Raw genomic sequence first — 11,257 nt, forward strand, 5'->3', positions numbered from 1 at the left:
CAGCAAATGGCTAAATTTAAGAACAAGTTAAAAAAAATCAATATTACTCCCCAATACTGGCAATAACTGACAAATAATAGTTATTAGAAAATATGATAGAACAAAATTCTATGTAGAGCGGCAACAGAAATTACTAGGTACATGGGAGTAAACCCATGAAAAAGTGCCTGCTGATCAGTTGCTTAGTCGTGTCCAGCTCTTTGTGGTCCCAAGGACTGTAACCTGCCAGGCTCCTCTGTGGGAAGCCATTTATGAAGACAATTATTAAATATTATTGGAGTACATAAAATAGATCTGAATAAAATTATAAATATGTCAATTCTCCCCCAAAATAGTCTCCAAATTCCATGCTTTCAAATGAAAACTCAACAGAAATTTTTGTGGCACTAGACAAACTGATACCTAGCCTCATAATTTCCAAAATGGTTTGAAAATAAGAACAAGATGGAGGCTTGTTGGCTTTTCCCCTATACATTAAAGTTTATTATGTTCTAAAGATTTATTATAAAGCTTTAGAACATAAAACAGTGAAATAATAGAACAGGGATAAAAAATAAAACAATGGAACAGACCAGAGACCCTAGAAAAGCACCATATACAGATTTTGAAGCTTAATGTATTATTCAGGTGACAGCGGGAATGGAGTACTCAGTAAACTGAGGACTGATTTGTCACGTGGGGAAAAAGGGAAGTTGATTCTTATCTCACACACACACAAAATAAATTCTAAATGGATTAAGACCTAGAAGATGAAAACCAAATGTTAAATGGGTTAGAAAAAAATATGGGACCTCTCTGTTCTTGAGATAGGGAACACAAGTCACAAAAAGCAGAAATGATAAAAGAAAATACTGATTTCATTAAAATTTAAACTTTCTTTGTAACAGATGATCCCATAAACAAAAGATAAGTGATAAAGCAGAGAAGATATGCGATGTATCAGAATACATAAAAGATTCATATAGAGATTGCCTACAGACTGATAAGAAAAACCATCTGATCAAAAATTGTGCAGAGGATATAAACAACTCACAAAAGTCCAAACAACAAATAAACACATGGCAAGATACTCAAAATAATTAATAGTCAGAGAAATAGAAAATACAAGCAACGTGAGATGCTATTTCATATCTATCAAATTGGTGAAAATTAAAAAGTCTGACTGTGATGATGGTGGAAAACTCAAATGCAACTGGTGGGAGACTAAATTGGCACAACACATTTAGAGACAAAATTTAAGATATGGATCTATCTAATTGAAAATTCATACACTGTATGGTCCAATAATACTTAAATCAAGCATATATATCTGTATGTACACCTGAGAGAAATTCTCACACATGAACATAAGGACACGTATATAAAGAATGTTCATTGTAGCATTAAAAATTAAATAGCTAAAAAACCTGAAAATAACCTAAAATTATGAATAAACAAAATGCATTATATTCACATACTTCAATAGTGTGCATGAGAAACTGAATAAGCTAGATCTATGTATTACCATGGGCAGATTTTAAAAAGCAAGTTCCAGAATGGTACATATAGTTTGATATCATATGTTTAACTATATATAATTTTAAATGAATACACTGAGAAATGAATAGGAGTAAGAAGATGGAGACAAACAGCCCTTTTGAGTCTCACTGTCAAAGGGAAGAGATTGTAACAGCTGGAGGTGAGGGTCTACTGTCTGAGGTGGGTTATGTATATGTTTTGTAATGCAACCCACTCCAGTACTCTCGCCTGGAAAATCCAATGGATAGAGGAGCCTGGTAGGCTACAGTCCATGGGGTCGCTAAGAGTCATGACATGACTGAGCGACTTCACTTTCACTTTTCACTTTCGTGCATTGGAGAAGCAAATGGCAACCCACTCCAGTGTTCTTGCCTGGAGAATCCCAGGGACGGGGGAGCCTGGTGGGCTGCCGTCCACGGGGTCGCACAGAGTCAGACACGACTGAAGCGACTTAGCAGCAGCAGCAGCAGAGTTTGTTTACCTGAAAATGGGAATGATCCCGCAGAAAGACTTAAAAAAGGATTATTCACAAAGAACAAAATCTGCGAAGTTAGGGTTTGGGCTGCACAGCACAAAAGGAAGATGCTAATATATTTTAGGTGAGAAATGGTGAGTGTTTGAACCATGAAGGATGAGCTGGAGATGAATGTGCAGGCTGTGTAGGATGGAGGCGAGTCAAGAAGGGATCTTAATTGGATACATGGGTGGACGGATGACACTATAAAGGAGGGTCTGGTTTGATTAAAAGGCAAGACAAGAGCACCTCTGGTATGATGATGGGCCCTGGCCTTTCTGAGAGTAGCGGACGATGCTGTTGTCACTCCTAAGGAACTTCTGCTCTGGAGTCCACGCCCAGTACCACCGCACTGTAAGCTTCCTCTGGGCCCTGGTGGTTTATTTTTATTTGCACCCGTGCCTCTCACGGATGTTAGCAAAGGCCGCTCTGGGAAAAGCCCTGGGTCTAGTCCTGCCTCCACTGCTTCACTAGTTCTGTGATTTTCTAGAGCGAATCCTGTAACTTCCACCACCTCCGTTTTCTACCTCCCAGAGTGGTTAACTGCCTTGAGGCGACCGCTGATGAAAGACTCCGGAAAGCCCTCCCCTGGACCCCGGTTCCCCAGCACCGACTCGTCCCACTGCGCTCTCTCCGCCGCTGCCTCCTCTCCACCCACAGCCTCGCCTTTATTTTCTTCCCGCCTTTATGGCTCCAAGTTTCCACACAAGCCTGCAATCAGACGACACCGCCAACGGCCCAGGGCTCCGTCTGGGGCGCTGCCTCGCCCACCTGGTCACCCTTGGGGGACTACCTAGGGGACAGGGACCCCACCCCCACCCCGCCCCAGCGCCGCCGGCCTCGGGGTGCCCGGTAGGTGGGCGCCCACCACCCATCCGCTGGGCCCGCACCGGTCTCGGGAGACAGTCCGACGGTTCCAGGCGCGAGCCAAGGGGAGCTTGTCTGTCCGCGGGCCCCGCCGGCCGCTGAGCGCTCGTCACGCCGTCCGCTTCTCTGGCTCCCTGTCTGTCCGGGGTCCACCTGCCCCTCTGTCCCTCCTCCCCGGCCCTCCCTCGAATCCCCACCCAGCCAGCTTCTCTGGGCCCCGCGGTTGGTCGCTTATGGGTGTCACTCCGCCCTCCCCGGCAGGAGCCACGCGGCGCGCAGGGGCCGCTGCTCTCGGATGCGAGCGCATAAAGCCTGCTCGAGCCGAGCCGCCAGCCGGGGCATATGGGCTCAGCGGCGTTTTCCAGCGATTCCTCTGGCCAGGAGCGCTCCTGCAAACAGGTTTAGGGGCACCCGCTTCCCGCTTCCAGGAAAGTTTTGAGAAAGTAGATTTGAGGTGCATTGGGGAGTGGTGCCAGCTCCCCCAGCCTTCTTACCCTTCCAGAAGGCTCGCCTTGCACAGCCTGGCCCATTCTACCCTTCCTGACTCCTCGGCTCCCTGAGGCTTGCTTCCCTTCGCTCCTGGGTTCCCCCTCCCCTCTCTGGGCTCAGCATCTTCTTCCTTACCTCATCCTCTCCATCCCTGCCCTCTTAACTCCTGCCACACAGTCTCAGCCTCCTTCTGGTCATCCCACCCTTCCCCTTTCTTTCATCTTTAACCTCCTCCTGTCCACTCCGTCTCATTCCTCCGGCCTCTCTATTTGCGCTCACACTCTGCGTCCATCCCCGCCTCCTCGCGCATTTTTCTCCCAGCAAACTTCTACCATGGATTCCAGGCCTCCGTGGACGGCTGCTCCTACCCCGGGGAGCACCCTCTCTGCTGCCAACGCCACCACACCCTGGCTGGGCCGGGATGAGGAGCTGGCCAAGGTGGAGATCGGCGTCCTGGCCACTGTCCTGGCGCTGGCGACAGGGGGCAACCTGACGGTGCTCCTGACGGTGGGGCAGCCGGTCCGCAAGCGCTCCCGCATGCAGGTGTTCGTGCTGCACCTGGCCCTGACCGACCTGGGCGTGGCGCTCTTCCAGGTGCTGCCCCAGCTGCTGTGGGACATCACCTACCGCTTCCGGGGCCCCGACCCGCTCTGCCGGGCCGTCAAGTACCTGCAGGTGCTGAGCATGTTTGCCTCCACCTACATGCTGCTGGCCATGACGCTGGACCGCTACCTGGCCGTCTGTCACCCCCTGCGCAGCCTCCAGCAGCCCAGCCGGTCCACCTACCCGCTCATCGCAGCGCCCTGGCTTCTGGCGGCAGTCCTCAGCCTCCCTCAAGTCTTCATTTTTTCCGTACGAGAGGTGATCCAGGGCTCTGGAGTGCTGGACTGCTGGGCAGACTTCCGCTTCCCTTGGGGCCCACGGGCCTACATCACCTGGACCACCCTGGCCATCTTCATCCTGCCAGTGGCCATGCTCACAGCCTGCTACGGCCTCATCTGCCACGAGATCTGCAGGAACCTCAAAGTCAAGACGGAGGCTGGGCAGGCCGAAGGAGGGAGCTGGGGCACTGGGAACAGGCCCTCCACTCGTGGCCCGGTGGCAGCCCCGCGGGGGCTGCCGTCCCGGGTTAGCAGTGTCAGTGCCATCTCACGGGCCAAGATCCGAACTGTGAAGATGACCTTCGTCATTGTGCTGGCCTATATCGCCTGCTGGGCGCCTTTCTTCAGTGTCCAGATGTGGTCTGTGTGGGATGAGAATGCCCCCGATGAAGGCAAGTGTGTGGTCTGGTTGGAAAGCTAGAGGTGGGAGCAGGAGGTGGAAAGATGCAGAAAAGAGAGAAGGAGGGTATTAGGACAGGGCCACAGTGGCTCCCAGAGCCAGGCAGGTAGCAAATGGGTGAAGCAGTTAAAAATGGTGTTCTGGTGTGAAACGGGACAGTTCTAGTATGCATTCATTTTGAATGGTTTCTATCAATCCCTTCAAAGCTGTTTGAAGATCTCATTCAGTATTACGTGCGTGTTACTCACTCAGTTGTGTCTGACTCTTTGTGACCCCACAGACTGTAGCCCACCAGGCTCCTCTGTCCTTGGGATTCTCCAGGCCAGACTACTGGAGCAGGTTGCCATTTCCTTCTCCAGGGGGTCTTCCTGACCAAGGGATTGAACCCGTGTCTCCCGCATTGCAGGCAGAGTTTTTACCATCTGAGCCTCCTTCCCAGGTGGCTCTAGTGGTAAAGAACCCGTCTGCCAATGGAGAAGACTTAAGAAACACAGGTTTGATGCTTGGGTCGGGAAGATCCCCTGGAGAAGGGTATGGTAACCTGCTCCAGTATTCTGGCTTGAAGAATCCCATGGACAGAGGAGCCTGGTGGGCTACAGTCCATAGGGTCGTACAGAGTCGGACACGACTGAAGCGACTTAGCACGGCAGCACAACACAGAGGCTGCCATGGTCAGGCCGGTAACAAATGGGTGAAGCATTAAAGATGGTGCCTGTCCCAGTGTGAAAAGGGACAGCTGCAACTCCCATCCAATCAAAACATGCCACGTGAGTACCTTTAAGGTGAAATTTCCATATTCTACAATTTTGGCAACTAATTTAAGCATTTTAAAATAGTATTTGGCCCTAATGAAGATATGACCATGAGTAGATTTGGCCAAGCAACTGACAGTTTGCTAGACTGTTTGAAAGGGATTTTCAAACGATTTGGTCCAGATGGCAGTTTGTGGCCCATGAAGTGTGTCTCTCAGCATTCTTCCCCCACTGCACCTGAACAAGACTTTGAACTCCTTTTCAACAGCCATTTTCAATTAATTAGCCCTGGGGCACAACCCTGAAATTCCAAGATCAACCCTTTTGTCTTGTTAATGAGAAAGCAGAGGCTCAGAGAGGCTACCTGACCTGCCCAAGGCCACACAGCTAGGAAGTGGCAAAGTGAGGATAGAACCTAGGTCTGGAATCTCCTCATTTCTTTCCTCAACTCCATGCCCCCACTTTCCAAATTCTAGCTCTGGAAGTGATGAAGAGAAGGGCCTTCCTCCTATGTAAAAAACAAAGTGGGACCTTCCAACAGGACTGTGTCCCAACTGGGACGTGGGAGGCCTGTTTCTGGTCATTTTTTGGAGTGAGATAGATGGCAGCCTAAGTTTCAGATACTGCCAACTTGGGGTGAGGCCATTTGGGGGTGAGGTTGTCCTGAGAAAGGTAAGTGCTGTTTCTGGGCAGCCCAAATGCTGGTGAGTGGTATTCAAAGACATCTGTTCCTGCTCCCCTAGGAACATGAGGGTGGGGACAAGAGTGTGGTCACCTGTCAGAGTGACTGTGCTCTCTGGTGCAGCAGACTCTTCACGCGCAGCTCGGGGTGTATGATGGGTGCAGCACATGACTGCCCCAGGGACGCCCTGTGGACAGTTTGCTCTGGAAGCTTCCTGAGGACTCACTGACCAGCAGACCCAGACTACCACTTCCTACCAGCTCTTAGAGTGATCCCCCTTCCCTGTGCTATTGTTTCTAACCTCAATCTGCTTGTCCTAGGGCACGCTCAAGCCAAACAGGCTCAAGCTAAGCATCTTTTCTGGAAAGATGAAGTAAGGGGAAGGTTGCTCATGACATTAACACAACTCTGCAAGAGAGTTCAGCGAGATTCATGTTGATGTATGGCAGAAACCAACACAATATTGTAAAGCAATTGTCCTTCAATTAAAAATAATTTTTTAAAAGCTAAAAAAAAAAAAAAGAGAGAGTTCAGCAATACTGAATTGTAACAGTCCCATTGTACCCCTTCTTAACTACCTTTCAGACACTAGTGTGGACCAGAGGCTATTTATAAAGTTACCCTTTAAGCAATATTACCCCTAACCTGCTCCAGGGACTGCCCCCATCTCTAGTCAAGGACAGAATAGAAGGAAGGAGGGCTTTCTATGTGCCAAGCACATTTAGGCCTTGTGCTACTTAGGGGTGACCTTCTCCCCTTGACATCTAAGTAATCTGAGCTTCAGAGAGGTGAAATAACTGGTCCAAGGTGCTACTTCTAGTAAGAGATGGAGCCAAGAATCAAATCAAGGTCTCCTTAGGCCAAACTTTATCCAGACTTTTATTGTTGTCTTATTCCCAACAATCCTAGCTGAGCTGGTGACACCAGGGATGAGAAGGCCGTTCGCCCTTTATCAAGGAACCTACAAGAAGCTTTCTTGCTTGCCTCCTGTAGTCACCACCATCATCATCCTGTCCCTCAGACCCATATATAAATGACTTATCACTTATCAAGGGTCTCTCCAAGTAAGCAGTACAGGAACGAAGTGTCCCTCAGAAAACCGGAAGCCCTTCGGGGACTCTGAGTTGAGCAGACATTCACTACTTTAAACTTGCTTTCCAGTACATCTAGCTTCCCTCCACGGCATGCTGGCCTCCTGGCCACTCATCCCCGAGTCTTTGGCAGGAAGCTGTCTCCTTACGCTTATCCATACCCCCTACCGTCAGTGGAGCTTCTGCCAGGCCGGTCTGCAGCAGGTCTGCCCTCCAGGACTGAGCTGGAGCCTCCGAAGACTCCAGGGCTCCAGGCGCGTCTCGAGCCCCTACCTGGCCCTGGCTCGGGGGCGCCAATTCAAACAGATGCTTCTCAAGTGAAGAAACCTGTGGAAACCCTCAGTCTCTGGCCTAGTCTAGGCACTATACATATACTGATGGAGCAGATGGGATGAATACACCCCTTAGCCAAAGCAACTTCTCAAATGTCTGCAGCCCCTGGGTATTCAGTTAACTGGGGTGCAGGCCAGACGCCTTCATGCTACAGGAGCCTGGGTTTGTTGCTGAGGCTGGTCCCCCCCCTCTGCTTACAAGTGCTCCCTCCTTGCTCTCACTTCTGTGCTTCCCAACTCTGATTCATGCCTTCTCTCAAATATCCTGACCCGGTATCTTCCCTTCTCTTGGGCTGCCAAGTACCACACTGGAGAGCACCCAAGGACCCAGCATATCGGAAGCTTTCACGACGCTTTACAGAGCAGGCACTTGAGCTCTGCCTTTGAGTTCATTGGTTGAAATGGTGGCAGGGTGCAGAATTGCTGCTTTAAAGAGGGAAGACCTAGGATCAGGTCTGGGCCATAACCCTTAATTCCTTCCAGCTCTGCCATGGCACTCAGTGATTCTACAGCCTCCACCAAAGAGCTGGGCAACTCAGTGTGCAGCCCGTGCCGTAGCTTAGCCATGGTGCATCTGGCAGGAGGCTGGGGCCCATCTCAGCAGCTTTCCTGTTGGCATGAGAAGTTTCATTTAGTTTTCCGAAAGAGTATTACATCTGTAAGGAATTTTATCAGAGTCTTTGAAGGCTCGCATTTTGACTGTCCAGAAGAGAAAGTAGTTTTCCCTGCAGAAGGGACATTCTCTGGATGTAATTTCTGACAAGAGAGAACAGTACTGGCCAGGAACGAGATGCCTGGATGCCCTGTACCTAGAAGCTGCACAGTTGGAGATGGCTTCATGGGACCTCTAGGCTGTCAGGCTCCACTGATAGGCTACCAGGTCCCCAGCACGGTCGATACTCACACGGGCAATAACTGAATGACAGAATGACTGGGACAGACCCAAAGGGCTCAAGGAGCACAGAACTCAGAGGGCAGTGTGTCCCCATATCTATGACCTAAGTGGGAATGCAGTGTGCCCAAACTTGGCTGGAATCATGGTTGTTTTTCCTGCAGGTTTTATAGAAATTGCCTCACCCGTGCTCAGCATCCATTAGGGGATTCACGATTCCGGATTTCAGAACAAAGATAGTGATCCAATTCGGGCTGCTCCTGTTGCTGACTATGTCTGTGCCTCTAAAGTCAGCTTAGAGCAAGCCTCAGCTCCTGTCATCACCCTGTGGCACAAAATGAATAAATAAATCAGTGAGGGAAAACCCTGGAGTCAGGAGTCCCAGGTTTGAGTCCCAGCTGTGATCCTTTCTGATTATAGAACCCCACGTGGTCCTCCTTGGGATTCAACTTCCTCCTCTGTTCTGTAGGGAGCAGGACTCTCTCCCAGGTCCCTTCCAGCTCTGAAATCCTTGTGCTTCTCCCTTGGCAGATTCGACCAATGTGGCTTTCACCATCTCCATGCTTTTGGGCAACCTCAGCAGCTGCTGCAACCCCTGGATCTACATGGGCTTCAACAGCCACCTGTGGTTGCATGCCCTGCGCCGTCTGGCCTGCTGCGGAGGCCCTGGGCCCAGGATGCGCAGGCGGCTCTCCAACGGCAGTCTGTCCAGCCGCCATGCCACCCTGCTGACCCGCTCCAGTGGCCCGCCTGCCCGCGGCCTCAGCCCCGGACTCAGCAGGAGGCCAGGGCCCAAAGACTCCCTGCGGGGCGCAGAGCAGGTGGAGGGCGATGCTGCCACTGAGACCAGCATCTTTTAAGGAGCACTCCCCAGAGTCTGGTGGAGGATCTCTGCCTATCTCAGCACTGCCCAGCCTGATGCTCTCCGTGGTCTTCTACAGTTAGAACCTTTCACGACTTTGCAAGATTGGAGAAGCGTTCTCTAAGGACACCCTAACCGATAGGCCCTAGAATTGTTGGATTTTCATGACAATGACATTTATGCCCTTTGACTCAGCTTGAGGCAGGGTGAGGAGGCCAGAAAGGCCGCTCCTGTCTTTGGTGTCATAGCTGCCCACCCAACTTCACGTGCTGGGAAACAGGGAGACTAAGACTGTCTGCTTCCTTGATCCTGCCGTGTTCACAGCATGTCTGGGGACCAAGTGTGTGATAGATGTGGTGCTGCAGATCTGGGCTGTCCTGCCTGAGGGTCCACAGGCAGCAGGGATTCAAAGGCTGGTATCTTATCTTGTTTGTCCCACCCTAATCTGACTAGTGCATCCCAGTTCAGCCAGGAGAGGGAAGGAGTGAATAACTGCAAGGAGGACTGTATTTGAATCCTGAGATGGGTGTGTGTGGGAGGGGGCTTTGAGAGAGGCGTGCTTAATGAAGAGAAGTGAACAGGTGTGGGGGCTTCGCCTGCTATACTCACCTGTCTACCGAAGGGAGATGAGGGGTAGCACAGCGCTTGGTAACTGGTAAAAACTCTGCAAATGCTGCTTGTCTGCTCCCAAATACCCTCATTTATAGTTAGGATGGGTGACAAGGCAAAGTACTGCATATTCTCAGTGGAATGGCCCACTGGGTTGAATGTGGGAAGAATGAGTGAGGAGAGATGGAGATGAAAATGGTCACCAAATTCTGAGTGGGAGGAGGTCTTGGGAGCAGCAGGGATTGGTTGCACATCCCCCTCCCTTCACAGGGTCCACGTGGCTCCTGCCTCTTGGGCTGCATGGAGGGGACATCCTTTGAGAAAGCATGACTTAGTCGTGGCTCTGGATTTGTTTGAGGCTCTTCAGAGCTTCCATACAAATCACATGCTTGCCACGATCAAGTCAGGAGCCCAGGATGGGGATCCCAGCTCTGCCTGGTGGTATCTGTACGACCTTGGGAACTTACCTCCCTCTCTGGGCCTCAGCTCCTTGCCTGCAGAATAGAGATGCTCTTCAAGGTCTTTCCCAGCTCAAACTTTTCATGACTCGCAAGACTGGAGAAGCACTGAGGACTTCCTACCCATAAGCTCTAGAAGGATTGTTGGATCTTCGTGATAGTGACATTTACGCTGTTTGACTCGGTTTTGGTGGCTTTGGGTCCTGCCGCGGCCGTACCGTTCACCTTTGCCAGCGGTTCAGCTCAGTCGCTCAGTTGTGTGCGGCTTTTTGTGACCCGTGGACTGCAGCACGCCAGGCCTCCTTGTCCATCACCAATTCCTGGAGCTTGCTCAAACTCATGTGCATCAAGTTGGTGATGCCATCCAACCGTCTTATCCTCTGTCATCCCCTTCTCCTCCTGCCCTCAATCTTTCCCAGCATCAGGGTCTTTTCCAATGAATCAGTTCTTCGCATCAGGTGGCCAAAGTATTGGAGTTTCAGCTTCAGCATCAGTCCTTCCAATGAATATTCAGGACTGATTTCCTTTAGGATGGACTGGTTGGATCTCCTTACAGTCCAAGGGACTCTCAAGAGTCTTCTCCAACACCACAGTTCAAAAGCGTCAATTGCCAGCAGTTACATGATGCTAATGCCAAGAGAGCCTGGCCGGTGGAAGTTGGGACTTTGTCCTGCTCCTCATTATCTCCAGTGGCATTTATACCTTGGAATAACCTCCTCTCCAAGATTCTGGTTCTAATCTAAGTGATGGTCTTGATGGTGGGAAAAGCATCAGCTGAAGTCAGGCCCTGGTTCTACCACCACGATGCCACCAGTGACCTTGCTCTCTTCACTATGTGCTTAATCACTCAGTCCTGTCTGACTCTTTGTGACCCCATGGACTGTAGCCCGCCATCCTCTGTCCATGGGAT

The 11,257-nt window shown here is 50.5% G+C and overlaps 1 protein-coding gene across 1 annotated transcript; it reads left to right on the plus strand.

The window, feature by feature from the left end:
• The first annotated feature begins 2,062 nt into the window (after positions 1-2,062).
• On the plus strand, positions 2,063-9,953 carry AVPR1B (arginine vasopressin receptor 1B). The gene is made up of 2 exons (XM_086342861.1): positions 2,063-4,661; positions 8,950-9,953. Exons 1-2 carry the CDS (start codon positions 3,722-3,724, stop codon positions 9,276-9,278), a joined length of 1,269 nt encoding a protein of 422 aa, XP_086198987.1. The 5' UTR covers positions 2,063-3,721; the 3' UTR covers positions 9,279-9,953.
• Positions 9,954-11,257: the final 1,304 nt, after the last annotated feature.

The sequence above is a fragment of the Bos grunniens genome, chromosome 16 (assembly GCF_055505025.1).
Source record: "Bos grunniens cultivar Pamir isolate PY7600 chromosome 16, Bosgru_T2T1.0, whole genome shotgun sequence".
Classification (NCBI taxonomy): domain Eukaryota; kingdom Metazoa; phylum Chordata; class Mammalia; order Artiodactyla; family Bovidae; genus Bos; species Bos grunniens.

Bases quoted from the DNA above. Each gene is read 5' to 3' on its own strand.
- AVPR1B (XM_086342861.1), top strand. From the start codon at position 3,722: ATGGATTCCAGGCCTCCGTGGACGGCTGCTCCTACCCCGGGGAGCACC. The intron at 4,662-8,949 runs GCAAGTGTGTGG...CTCCCTTGGCAG, and splicing joins TGAGAATGCCCCCGATGAAG to ATTCGACCAATGTGGCTTTC.